At 37.7% G+C, this 15,077-nt stretch overlaps 1 protein-coding gene across 3 annotated transcripts in view; it reads left to right on the top strand.

Annotated features, from left to right (window-relative positions):
* swt1 (SWT1 RNA endoribonuclease homolog) overlaps window positions 1–15,077 on the top strand; it is a 53,215-nt gene that overhangs the window by 19,448 nt on the left and 18,690 nt on the right. For 2 of the 3 annotated variants that reach the window (XM_061975783.2, XM_061975781.2), the window contains exons 15-16: window positions 6,386–6,452; window positions 6,526–6,587. The exons of the other annotated variant lie outside the window; for it this stretch is intronic. In XM_061975783.2, the coding sequence (XP_061831767.2) occupies window positions 6,386–6,452; window positions 6,526–6,587 (129 nt within the window). The remainder of the gene's footprint in view (window positions 1–6,385; window positions 6,453–6,525; window positions 6,588–15,077) is intronic. 3 annotated transcript variants of the gene reach the window in all.

Genomic DNA, 15,077 nt, shown 5'->3' with positions numbered 1-15,077 from the left:
GCATTAACATTAAGTTGCATTATAAATTGTTGTGCCTTATAATGTTTTTAGTTGAAAAAAGGAAGTTGATCAAAGAATTGTTTTGCAGTTGGGTTCAGAAGTATTTGGACAATAATGTACTTTTTTATGATTTGGCTTCCTCCCACCTCCAAAGACATGCACCTGGGGATAGGTTGATTGGCGACACCAAATTGGCCGTAGTGTGTGAATGTGAGTGTGAATGTTGTCTATCTGTGTTGGCCCTGCGATGAGGTGGCGACTTGTCCAGGGTGTACCCCGCCTTCTGCCCGAATGCACCTGAGATAGGCTCCAGCGACCCCGAAAGGGACAAGCGGTAGAGAATGGATGGATGGATGGATGATTTTGACTTTTAATACATTTTTAGGATGCACTGGTAGTGTCGTAGTACAGTTAAGGCCCAAACATGTTTGGGCGTAATGTAGTTAAAATTTTATGACCGCGCAGACTCTCTTATGTGCACTCGTGTCACACAAAGCGCTGCTGGGCATGTATTTTCACATCGACCCGTAGTATATGTGTTACAGATTTGGATTTTGCTAACAAAACATTATACAAATAAAATCAGGCCAGTGTATGAATTAAATGTTTTCTAAGACTCACCTCTGAGACAATTTTCGACACAATTGATTTGCAAAAAAATCCGCAACGTTTTTATGCCGCCAGAACAGGCCAAAATTATTGGGCATAAAAAACTCACTCTACGTGTGCACAGACTCATTTTGCATGTGTGTGGCAGCTTTTTGCGCTCGCGTTGTGTCTTTCTCTTTCTCCACGTGTGCGATGTTCCACCGTTTTGGCCCTAAGGGGCAGGCATTGAATACAGGGCCCAGCAACTCCCCTCTTTTCAGAGTAAGGCAAGTCATCATGACGGGAGGATATGGAGGTTAATTTGTGTATTTATTACGAATGCTTTTTTTTTTTTGTTTACACAAAATTAATGTAACTGAACTTTTTGCGTTCAAATTTTGTGAACTGAATTTTTTTACATCAAATTATGCTAACAACCTCATTGAAAATTCAGTGTTGAAAAATTTGCTGCTTCAAAAAGCAAGACTCGCTTCCGGTAAATTAAGACTGAAGCAATTGATCCTGTCTCAGAACCATTCAAAGAGGTGTCAAGTTTGAAGTCACGTGACACGGGTCTTTCAAAACAGTATAATAAAGGCAGTTAACTGGGCTACCGGGGCATTATACAACATAATTAACATTTCAATGCGGCCCGTTGGATAGTTTCAAACTATAGAAATGATTCCAATGGTTAGAATCATGCAGGGACAGAGTGTGCGGGGCTTGTTTACACAGCAAAAAGCCTAATAGTGAGTGTCAGACAGAGGCAGATTTTCACAACAAAGTTCTACAGAACAGTGACGTTTTTACAAATATGTGGTTGTATTTTACCCTTGGCCTATATGTTTCGCCGTGTTTGTTGCATCCTTGTTCTTGCTCAATTGCAAAGATGTCGATCAAGGAGGTAGTCTGCAGTGGAGGAGCAAGAGTAGAATGTTACACACGTAAAGAAAGAGAAAGACACATCACAAACGCAAAAAGACACTGGCGTAAGGTTGTACCCTCACCCCTCGAAAACTCTGTTGAAATAGGCTCTTTCGTTTGTGCTGGGTTTATGCCGTTGAAATGGTTGTTTTCATTTCTGAGTTATTAAAGATTATTTTATAGGTCAATCAAAGTTCAGCCAGCCCCTGGAAATGGGAGTAATTCCTAAATGGTTAGCGAAACCTCTTAAAATAAAGAAATATATTCTACACTTAAGACACATCTTGATTGTGGTTGTCTTTAACAAAAAAAACATGAATATTGTCCAAATACTTCCAGGCTTTATTGTGAACATTAAACTCACACATGCTGGAGTGAGAAATTGTGTATTAATATGCAAAACATTTCCTCTAAATGTTACAGCTTGTTCCAGTATGTATTGTATGTGTGTAACTGTCTAGCTCACATTACTAACCCTAATCGACATAACGCGGCCCAACATAACACAATAATCTGTAAAAAAGGGATCGTGCCATTGACCCCATTTACATTATGGTGTGGTGGCTGGTAGACTGGGGTGTAGGACTAGTTAACGAGCTAAATCTGTTATGCATCTTAGCCGGCTCACCGTCGCTTGTCTGCAGTTTCAGGCTGCTACAAACTGGGCTAGTCAACTCAATACGGTCTAACGCTAGCAAGCTTGTTTATGCATCTAAAGTTAAAAAGTTATACTCTGCTCTAACTGGTGGACACGTCTCTCTAGCAGGGACAACCTCCCAATGGGAAGGGTGCAAGAATGGTGGCTTTGGACCGGGCTACGCTTAGTTTTGCCAGCTTAGCAGCTCACTAGCTGAAAGGGAAGCGGTGAAACAAAGAGAGCAAATACTTTATAAGTTCGATAAGACTGCCAAAGTGTGTTGAAAAAGGGCTAAAAAAGGCTATACAATATTTAGAAGCACACCAAATAGAACTATAGCACTTGACTTTGACAATGAAGCAACGTGAAGGAGCACATCCAAACAAACAGCAGCATGAATGAGCAACTGCGTGAACAATTTTTTTTGTCTGAAGAAACTGGGAGGTATTTAATAAAAAATATTACTAAATAAAGATAACACAATATCAACCTAAGAAGGAGTTCAAGTCTTTTTCGCAAGTGGGGGAAGAGTGGATTGTGAGATTGACAGGCGGATCAGTGCGGCGTATGCAGTGATGTGGACCCTTTATCGGTCAGTCGTGGTGAAAAAGGAGCTGAGCGGAAGGCAAAGCTCTCAATTTACCGGTTCCTATTCTCACCTACGGTCATGAGCTTTGGGTTATGACAGAAAGTACAAGGTCACGGGTACAAGCAGCCGAAATTAGTTTCCTCCGTTTTGTGGCGTGGCTCTCCCTTAGAGAAAGGGTGAGAAGCTCTGTCATTTGGGAGGAGCTCAGAGTAAAGCTGCTGCTCCTCTACATCGAGAGGAGCCAGATGAGGTGGTTCGGGCATCTGGTAAGAATGTCCCCCAGGCGCTTCCCTGGGGAGGTGTTTAGGGCACATCCAACCGGTAGGAGGCCATGGGGAAGACCCAGGTCATGTCGGAGAGACTATGTCTCCTCGCTGGGCTGGAAACGCTTCAGGATCCCCCAGGGAGAGATTGACAAAGTAACTAGGGAAAGGGAAGTCTTGGGTTCTCTGCTTAGGCTGCTGCTCCCGCGACGTGAATCCAGATAAGCGGAATAAGATGACTGGATGGATGGCTGTGCTTGATAGTGCCTACTGTGGAAAGTACCCGCCCCATTCTGTGACGTGGGAGCACAATCCACCATTCACGTCACATCTGGTTTGGGGATCACTTTATTGTATTCTTTCAAAAAGAAAAGGGTAAAATATAAGGATTTCTATATAACGCGATTTTAGGAATAACATGAGTGGTATTTTATGGACCTCAACAACCTCATTATATCGGACTTAGATTGTACAACCTTCTGCTCTCTCTGACGGACTCGACATGATTCATGCTTCGTACACTGTATGTCTCAGCACTTCTGCACTTTTTAAACAACAAACACGTGAACTGAGGCAAAGTACAGTTGCCTACAAGACGGCTAGTCTTATCATCACTTGTTTGAGCTAATTTTTGAAACGCCCAATACATACTGTATATCTTGCTCATTTCTATCTTTTATTCAATGTTTCCTATATTTTACCTACAAAACCCAAAACCATTGAAGTTGGCACATTGTGTAAATCTTAAATAAAAACAGAATACAATAATTTGCAAATCTTTTTCAACCTATATTCAATTGAACACACTGCAAAGACAAGATACTTAACGTTCGAACTGGAAAACGTAATTTTTTGCAAATATTAGCTCATTTGTAATTTGATGCCTGCTATATGTTTCAAAAAAGCAAGGGGGTGTATTAGTGCCCAAGGCATGGGCAACTTACACATCTGTGAAGGCAGCATTAATGCTGAAAGGTACATACAGGTTTTGGAGCAACATATGTTGCCATCCAAGCAACGTTATCATGGACACCCCTACTTATTTCAGCAAGACAATGCCAAGCCAACTGTTACAACAGCGTGGCTTCATAGTAAGAGTGTTGGTACTAGACTGGCCTGCCTGTAGTCCAGACCTGTCTCCCATTGAAAATGTGTGGCGCAATATGAAGCCTAAAATACCACAACGGAGACCCCGGACTGTTGAACAACTTAAGATGTACATCAAGCAATAATGGGAAAAAATTCCACCTGGAAAAACTTAAAAAATTGGTCTCCTCAGTTCCCAATCGTTTACTGAGTGTTGTTAAAAGGAAAGGCCATGTATCACAGTGGTAAAAATGCCCCTGTGCCAACTTTTTGCTGCCAGTTAATGATTATTTGCAAAAAAAATTCAGTTTCTCAGTTCGAACATTAAACATCTTGTCTTTGCAATCTATTCAATTGAATATAAGTTGAAAAGGATTGGCAAATCATTGTATTCTGATTTTATTTACAAATTACACAATGTGCCAACTTCTCTGGTTTTGGGTTTTGGGTTTTGCATGCAAGAAATAGCTATCTACCTTTTTTCATAGACTTACTTTGTATATGAATGACAGATTCAGTATGAGCAACAAGAAGCTGTTCCAGCCAATGACTGGTATGAAATAATTAGAAAGAAATGCATCCTCCTCCCTTTTTTGAAGTATGATTGGGTTCTGTAGTAGTGGGGTCCGCTGTACTGAGATGATGATTCTAATAGTCTTTTTTCTATATAGTCTGTCCATCTGTCCTTGTTCTATGCCGCATGTCAGTAAGCGCAACCAGAATTATTCTGTACATTAGGCGTACTGGGTTATAAGGCACAGTGTCACTTTTTGAGAAAAAATTTTTAAGTGCACCTTATAATTCGAAAATACGGCATACGCCAGTCACGTTCCCAGACATATCGAACTATTGTGCTCCAGACGCCATTCTACACGACAAAACAGATGGAAATCTACAATTTTTTTGTGTGTGGCCGCGTCAAGGAAATTGGTAACAAGATTCTCCCGGATAAATATGCATCGTCTTTGCTCGGGTAAGGTTGCATTTCATGATTTAACTACGTGTCTACTGCCATGTTTGTTGCTGTGGGATGCGCTGTTTACAAGTAGCGGGTTTTCCCCCATTTTTATCAAAATATACCTATGGATTTCAACATTGTGTATGGGCTGAAAGCTTCTGGAATCTGATTGTTGCATTTGATAGAAGCTTAACTCTTTCAGATTTTGCTCACATTTGCTTTCTTTTATTCAGACATGCCGAGTTGGTGCTTTTCAAAACAGTCGTATGTTTAAGAAACACAAATAATATCAAAATAATATTTAAATGGGAAATAATAAACATTAAAAGTAGAGATGTCCGATAATATCGGCCTGCCGATATTATCGGCCGATAAATGCATTAAAATGTAATATCGGAAATTATCGGTATCGTTTTTTTATTATCGGTATTTTTTTTTTTTTTTTATTAAATCAACATAAAAAACTCAAGATACACTTACAATTAGTGCACCAACCCAAAAAACCTCCCTCCCCCATTTACACTCATTCACACAAAAGGGTTGTTTCTTTCTGTTATTAATATTCTGGTTCCTACATTATATATCAATATATATCAATACAGTCTGCAAGGGATACAGTCCGTAAGTACATGATTGGTCCACTAATAGTACTAACCTTTAACAGTTAATTTTACTAATTGTCATTAATTACTAGTTTCTATGTAACTGTTTTTATATTGTTTTACTTTCTTTTTTATTCAAGAAATGTTTTTAATTTATTTATATTATTTTATTTTATTAATTAAAAAAAAAAAGTACCTTATCTTCACCATACTTGGTTGTCCAAATTAGGCATAATAATGTGTTAATTCCACGACTGTATATATCGGTTGATACGTGTATCGGTTGATATCGGTATCGGTAATTAAAGAGTTGGACAATATGGGAATATCGGATATCGGCAAAAAGCCATTATCGGACATCCCTAATTAAAAGTATATCAAACAAACTTTTAACGAAGTGATCAGTGCAAAATCCTGCATTCTTCGACTCTGCCCCCTTCGAATGGAGTGTGAGCTGCATGCTTCACTCGTTGTTGTTTTGTAAAATCTTGCACCCTTCCACCATTTTTGATTACCTCTCAGGGAACTCTGAAGAAACCTTTATACTTTTTGTGATTTGAACAATTCATACAGCCGAACACAACACAAGCATTTTACCCATTGAGAACAGAGCTAGCTTGACCACCACCCATATTTAATTGGCGGGCCGTGAGCCGGATGTGACATCAGTAAAATCCAAGCAATACTGTATATATACTGTATATAGTTTTTTGTAATGTATCTCTTCTGTTGTTTTAGTGTTCTGTCCTCCTCTCCTGGTTTACAAGATGTGCAAGTGCTTCTCGGCATTATCAAATCCAATAAGGTCCGTGCTTATTCACGTCTATCTTATTTTATGCAAAGATTGTTCATTCTTTTTTTTTTTTGCACTGTCTTAGATTGTGGATTGCAGGCTGGCAGACACAGACCTCCTCAGTTGTTTTTCACAGCAAGACTACAGGTAAAATACACACTATACTGATACTGTGCTTATATTTACTTTATGGACAAAAGTATTGGGACACCTGGCCATTACAAATACAGTAGATAAAACTGTCCATTCAGAGTTGAAGAAAATATATACAATCGCGGTCAAAAGTTTACATACACTTGTAAAGAACATGTCATGGCTGTCTTGAGTTTCCAATACTTTCTACAACTCTTATTTTTTTGTGATAGAGTGATTGGAGCACATACTTGTTGGTCACAAAAAACAAAAATTGAGCTGTTTGGCCACAATACCCAGCAATATGTTTGGAGGAGAAAAGGTGAGGCCTTTAATCCCAGGAACACCATGCCTACCGTCAAGCACGGTGGTGGTGGTATTATGCTCTAGGCCTGTTTTGCTGCCAATGGCTTTAAATAGGATAACGAAAAATGAGATTACCTCCAAATTCTTCAGGACAACCTAAAATCTTCAGCCCGAAGGTTGGGTCTTGGCCCAGTTGGGTGTTCCAACAGGACAATGACCCCAAACACACATCAAAAGTGGTAAAGGAATGGCTAAATCAGGCTAGAATGAAGGTTTTAGAATGGCCTTCCCAAAGTCCTGACTTAAACGTGTGGATAATGCTGAAGAAACAAGTCCATGTCAGAAAACCAACACATTTAGCTGAACTGCACCAATTGTGTCAAGAGGAGTGGTCAAAAATTCAACCAGAAGTTTGTGGGTGGCTACCAAAAGTGTCTTATTGCAGTGAAACTTGCCAAGGGTCATGTAACCAAATATTAACATTGCTGTATGTATACTTTTGACCCAGCAAATTTGGTCACATTTTCAGTAGACTCTTAATAAATTCATAAAAGAACCAAACTTCATGAATGTTTTTTGTGACCAACAAGTATGTGCTCCAATCACTCTATCACAAAAAAATAAGAGTTGTAGAAAGTATTGGAAACTCAAGACAGCCATGACATTGTGTTATTGACAAGTGTATGTAAACTTTTGATCGCGATTGTATTTTTTTCATGAAATTAAATTACTAGGCATTAATGTCCACACTGTCATTTGCAACTGGCCAGTTCAGATTTGTTGTGCCTGCACATCACTGCTCAGTTAGGTGTTACCTAAATTGATTGCAGTAGTAAACAATGTAGACATTACTGCATACGCTGACAGGATGACAAAGTATGTGTAGTGAAAAAAACACAAATACATCATGAGGTGCCCCAAAAGAATCGATTCACATGCTAATTGCAATTTTCATTTATTCCAATTATCTATAATTTGTAATAATTGATCAAAAAAAACTGGGACTGGGTTGGAGTTAGGGTTGCTCTATTTTCTTATATTATTTGACTGATTAACATTCTTAGATTTAAAAAAAAAAAAAAAAAAAAATTAAAAATACATTTTTAAAAAGACGTTTTTAGGCCAACACTGCGCATACTGTGAAAGTTGTACATAGTCAGCAGCCAAAAAGAGCTTTTCTAACCAGTAACTTGTTTTGAGAAGGTTTGATTATAATTTTTATACCAAATGTTATATTATGAGAATTGTGTCAAATCGAAAATTGATTCTGAATCGAATTGTCACCTAAAGCATCGGAATCAAATCGAATCGTGAGGTGCCCAAAGATATCCATTACAACATCCAGTGCAGGTGTCGGGAACCTGTGGCTCTTTTGATAACTGCATCCGGCTCGCATATAAATCGTAGCGCCTTAAAACATTCTCACATCTGAAATGCGTCAAAACCAACTCACTATAACATTTAACGGATGGAAGCCTCAACAGGTGCATAAAGCTTAACTTCACCACCTATCAACCAGACTACAACGCTAGCAGCAAAACAATATAGCACCAGAAGTCGCATTGAAGAGTTATTAATGGTTTGCTTCAGTATAACATTATTATGAAGAATACATTTTGACTTATTATACTCTAAAATTATTTGTTTTAAAAATACACACATTTAGTCTTAAAAAAATAATATGGCTCTCAGGAAAATACAATACAATTTAAACTATTTGTGTTTCATAGCTATCTCAGCCAGAAAGGTTCCCGACCCCTGATCCTGCCGTACAAATACTCGTGCTGTCAAGTCGTGGTGCCGTGTTAAGGCGGCTGCTACAAACACAGACACAAGCAGACTTAAGCATGTAGCGAGAGGTTTGGTGACATGCGCAAAATGCTGATGTCGTCAGAGTAGGTTTTTTTCATAGTTGTGTCTGCACCTGCGTATGCGTCTCTGTTTGATGTCATTGGTGTGTGTGTATGTGTCCTGCTACAAGTGACACATTCTAAAAGCTGACAGACCTGGGAGTCTAGACACAAGGCGCATATTTAGTCAAGTTTTGAATCGCATTTTAAATCCAATGTTACGCATGCTTTGAATCAAATTTCACATAAAATCAAGCTGAATATGACACAAATACACTTGAGGCCTGGAGTGTAAACAAGACCCGACCAATGTTGTGTTAGTGCAAGCATCTATAGTGCACTAATATGATCAGACAAAATTATGTCAAGACATTATGTTATAATAACGCTGACAAGTTTGATTAAGTGTTTTCAATCATCAATCATCAATCAATAAATCATACATTTTATTAGTCCCCGAGGTATAATTCAGATTTTCATCATAATCCCATTCAAGAGCAGACATACATTACAGGGAGACAGAACGGGAACGCTGACGGGTCAGCCAACTTCCAACGCCCCTGTTTTGAGTTTGCATTCACCGATTTGACTTATTTTTTGGATCATTGTCTGTTTGTATTTACCACAGTGGCGTAAAAGTAAATTATACTTCCTTCCTTTGAGCAGAGATCGCAGCTATTCAACCCGGGTCAACATTGAATTATGCTACTTTCTTGTTTACTCCAGGTATAAATATTATTTTTTATGGTTTATAGTGTTAGTTTATTTTGAACATGCATGCAGTTATATAATGATACATCACATATCTAAGTCACATAAAACATCCCATATCCACAAGAAACATTGGAATTCAAAAGTAAAAAACACTTGTTACTTAAGAAGTTTAAACATTAATTAATAAATTACACTTGACATCAACAAAATATTCAGTGCTTCCATTACCACCATCATACCCGTTGTGGTTGTTTATTGGCTCTTACATAATGTAGCTGTTTATTTAAGCATGTGTCCAAGAAGTCAAGTTGTTTTTGGACCTGATTGGTGTACGTCTCTTCAACAAATACCAACGGGTCCTCCTTCTTTTTAACTTTCACCTCATGTTTGTGAGCCTTGTCAGCTTTCCCGGAAAAGAAGTGAAGTGAATTGAAATATATTTACATAGTGTTTTTTTCTCTCTCGAGACACAAAGCGCTTTACATGGTGAAACCCATTATCTACATCTCTAAGCTACGTTTAAACCAGTGTGGGTGGCACTGGAAGCACTCAAGTTGCTGGCACGGCTGCTCTACCAACTAAGCCACGCCGCCCCAAAAAATTACCTTCAAATAAAGTTTATGTATCCCATATTTCTAAATGTCTTGTATGTGAAAGCTACACGATCGGAAAAGGGTCATTATTTATAATGATTACAAAAATTGTTTAGGTTTAGTTTATTTCAAACATGTCTTTGACAAAGACATGCACCTGGGGATAAGTTGATTGGCAACACTAAATTGGCCCTAGTGTGATCCAGGGTCAACGCAGCCGTCTACCAGCAAGTTTTAGAGCACTTCATGCTTCCTGCTGCTGACCTGCTCTATGGAGATGGAGATTTCAAGTTCCAACAGGACTTGGCGCCTGCACACAGCGCAAAATCTACCCGTGCCTGGTTTACGGACCATGGTATTTCTGTTCTAAATTGGCCCGCCAACTCTCCTGACCTTAGCCCCATAGAAAATCTGTGGGGTATTGTGAAAAGGAAGATGCAGAATGCCAGACCCAAAAACGCAGAAGAGTTGAAGGCCACTATCAGAGCAACCTGGGCTCTCATAACACCTGAGCAGTGCCAGACACTCATCGACTCCATGCCACGCCGCATTAACGCAGTAATTGAGGCAAAAGGAGCTCCAACCAAGTATTGAGTATTGTACATGCTCATATTTTTCATTTTCATACTTTTCAGTTGGCCAACATTTCTAAAAATCCCTTTTTTGTATTAGCCTTAAGTAATATTCTAATTTTGTGACACACGGAATTTTGGATTTTCATTTGTTGCCACTTCAAATCATCAAAATTAAATGAAATAAACATTTGAATGCATCAGTCTGTGTGCAATGAATAAATAAAATGTACAAGTTACACCTTTTGAATGCAATTACTGAAATAAATCAAGTTTTTCAAAAATATTCTAATTTACTGGCTTTTACCTGTGTGTGTGTGTGTGTATATATATATATATATATATATATATATATATATATATTTATTTATTTGGATTCATGGCTGGTTGTAACACTGACAAAATGTCAAGAACCATGTTGGAATCTAAATAAGCTTTAAACTTATTGAAGAACAATGTTACATGATCAATATTCATATTTATTTTGCAAAAGAGGGTAAATAAACAATTGCTGTCAAATAATTGAATAATAGTGTACTCAAGCACTGAACTAAAAATAATTGTTTTAAATTTAAATTTAATTGATAATTTTTGGTGCCAATTATCTAATTACTTGTTCAAATACAAATATTACCTGTTTTTCATTAGTAACAGCCCTAACTGGAGGCATTTAGTTCGCTGATGAATGTGATGTCCAAGAAACACAAGCAGGGAATTTCTTTCCATCCGACACAAACGTCTACTTGTGCTCAAGGATGAGTTGATTAGAATCCTCCAGCCAAGCGTGAAGGTCGTTGACCGAGAAAAATATGTATGCTCACAAGTTATCGAGACAAATCATGGTGTGATGCTGCTTGTTATACAAGGATCAAGGGTCAGGGTCAGTGTAGCATCATTTCATAATTTTAGTAGCCCTTTTTTGGTGTAGTAGCTGCTCAGCAACAGAAAATAAATCATGTAACTTTTCATAAATGATGCCCTATGTCCATGACTCTGAGGTCACTGGTTGTATTGCACACAAGTACAAGATGTGGATATATGTGGCTGTTAGTGTTAGGGAAGGGGGGGGGGGGGGGGGGGGGGGGGTGGATGATATAATTGCAAATTTGCATAGTTGGCCATAACACATGTGCACATAATTTCTATAGACACTGTAGGAGAGACAAAAAGTGAGCAAGGAACCTTAAAAGCAAAACAGATATTTTTAGATTTAGAAATTAACTCTATTCAGTTTCTTCTTCTGTTTTTTTTGTCACAGGTAAGATGGAGCTGCCTGTGAGTCAAGGTTATTTTTTATTTCTACAGCATTATTTTAAAATAGCCACTCCTGCCCCGAAGTGCTGTACAAATGAAAGAGAAAATTAGTACAGACAGCTAAAAAAACAAACCAAACAATAGAATGTTAAAAAAAGGGAAATAAAAAAAGTAGGGCTGGTCAACGTGATGAATAAAAATAAATTATCGCTTTATCAAATACGAATGAAAATTAATCACATCCGGGTTAAGGTTTAACCCGGAAGACGTGCACAGTTGTTGCACGGTCTGTGATCGTGATGAGAGGCAGCCAATTTTGTTTCAAAACAGAACTTTAGATAAAACTGAGGTAACTTGTTGGTATTGCAGTGACAAACATTCTTATCATTGGCGCACATCAATTTTAAAATACCATCTTAAAGCGATACATGTACTCGAAGATGGCGACAACAGTGTTGCCAATCCTCTTGGCGACTATTTTTGGTAAACAGCTACCAGCGACACATCTACCGATTTTTTTCTATGGATATTGGAGACTTTTTTGTGCTTTGGAGACTCTGAGGTGAAAGCAAGCAGCAGTCACTGTCCTCAGCAAGCAGTGACGGGTGCTGCCAGTCAGTCAGCTGGTGCTACTGCTTTTTTTTCAAAAGTTTCGAGAGATGGAGCAGCTCTGAGATTTAGAGGGAAAGTGTTCTAGTGTTCTGTTCTGTTCCAGAGTTTGGTCTCCTCTTTTCTTCGGTCTACATCTTGGGCACTCTATAAAACACAGGTCTGATGACATTAGAGCTCTGACTTGAAAACTGTTACCGTATTTTCAGGGCTTTAAGCCGCACTCACCAAATTTAAGTACAAATATATTATCCGCACAGGACTACCGTATTTTTCGAAGTATAAGTTGCACCGGAGTATAAGTCGCACCTGACGAAAATGCACAATAAAGAAGGAAAAAACATATAAGTCGCACTGGAGTATAAATCTAATTTTTTGGGGGAAATTTATTTGATAAAACCCAACACCAAGAATATACATTTAAAAGGCAATTTAAAATCAATAAAGAATAGTGAACAACAGGCTGAATAAGTGTACGTTATATGACGCATAAATAACCAACTGAGAATGTGCCTGGTATGTTAACGTAGCATATTATGGTAAGAGTCATTCAAATAACTATAACATATAGAACATGCTATACGTTTACCAAACAATCTGTCACTCCTAATCGCTAAATCCCATGAAATCTTATACGTCTAGTCTCTTACGTGAATGAGCTAAATAATATTATTTGATATTTTACGGTAATGTGTTAATAATTTCACACATAAGTCGCTCTTGAGTATAAGTCGCACGCCGGTCAAACTACGAAAAAAATTGCGACTTATAGTCCGAAAAATACGATATAAGCCACAGATATATACCGATACGAAAGATTTTGTAAATGTTTATTTACATACCTTATTTTTTTCCAAACTGTGCCTGTCAGACGACAGTATAGCGGCTGATCAGACAAAACAGAAGTCATTGTCATGGACCCACTAGCTGCGGAAGCTAGCTTTCCAATCAGCTAAACAGACTCAATAACAACACGGTGACGTTTTGGTGAATTTACGAAACTGAAACGATACATAAAAAATGCCATTTTAAGTTATTAATACTAAGACACTTCTAAACGTATTAGTATTCGCTGATGCTAACAACACTTGCTTGATTACATTACGATAGCACGTACAAAAATGTATAAAAACACTCCTATAGACATCACACATGAGACGGTTTAGTAGATATGAATTGTTTTAGTTATATTGTAAAACTTATAAACGTTGCTTGGAGTGAGCAGAAACCCTATGGACGATTATACTTCTGGTTCAAGGCACAAAACAGGAAGTACATTTTCAATCCGCAGCACCTGCAGTAAGCGAACTTGTCTAAAAGATAGTGCAATAGCAAAAACAATAACACACCGTTTCAGTGTCTCTGTCGGTCTTATTTAAAAAACAATTTGTTAAATATAAAACATCATGGTTGTTAGCGAAGAACAAGCCGTGAAATTAGCCGCACCGTTTTATAAGCCCCATGGTTCAAAGTTCAGGAAAAGAGTAGTGGACAATATATATATATATATATATATATATATATATATATATATATGTATGTATACGTTAGGTCAGGAAAACACACAGAGGCTATATCATCCCTACAAGCCTGTTTCGCAAGTTTTAAAACCTCTTGAGGAGCAGGGAAACCTGCGAAACAGGCTTGTAGGGGTGATATAGCCTCTGTGTTTTTTCCTGACCTAACGTATATTCTGCTCTACCCCGGTATTGAGCACTGTATAACGGATAAACCACATAAACTTCGACTATATATATATATATATATATATATATATATATATATATATATATATATATATATATATATATATATATATATATATATATATATATATATATATATATATATATATACATATACATATACTGTATGTATGTGTGTGTATATATACATATATATTAATATTATTATAAATGCATATCAGGAGTACCGTATGTGAAAGTTCAACTCCTACCTTCTTTACTTCTGCGGCAACCTCTTTAAAGCTGTGCAATCAATCAGACATATCAAGCAGCTAAAAGTCAAACATCGATAAATGTGGAGAGAGTGTTTTGCATTTTTTCCATCATGCCTTGCAATGGTGATGAGACGTTTTTTTATGAGGTCCACAAAGTTCGGTGAGCAGGTTGTGTTGTCTGTGAACGTGTCTATTGACTTTTTATGCTGGTTGAATTTTTTTTTCTGCACCATGACTAGGAAAGGTTGTTTGGATTGGATCATATAAAAATATTCTGTGCTTGTGATGTCAAGAGAGCACACATAATGGTCACTCACCTTAGTTTCTTACAAACCCCGTTTCCATATGAGTTGGGAAATTGTGCTAGATGTAAATATAACCGGAATACAATGATTTGCAAATAATTTTCAATCCATATTCAGTTGAATATGCTACAAAGACAACATATTTGATGTTCAAACTGATAAACTTTTTTTTTTTGCAAATAATCATTAACTTTAGAATTTGATGCCAGCAACACGTGACAAAAAAGTTGGGAAAGGTGGCAATAAATACTGATAAAGTTGAGGAATGCTCATCAAACACTTATTTGGAACATCCCACAGGTGAACAGGCAAATTGGGAACAGGTGGGTGCCATGATTGGGT

This window comes from Nerophis lumbriciformis, linkage group LG14 (genome assembly GCF_033978685.3).
Source record: "Nerophis lumbriciformis linkage group LG14, RoL_Nlum_v2.1, whole genome shotgun sequence".
Classification (NCBI taxonomy): domain Eukaryota; kingdom Metazoa; phylum Chordata; class Actinopteri; order Syngnathiformes; family Syngnathidae; genus Nerophis; species Nerophis lumbriciformis.
The sequence above is the reverse complement of the archived record's forward strand: the minus strand, read 5'-3'. Positions and strand labels throughout refer to the sequence as shown.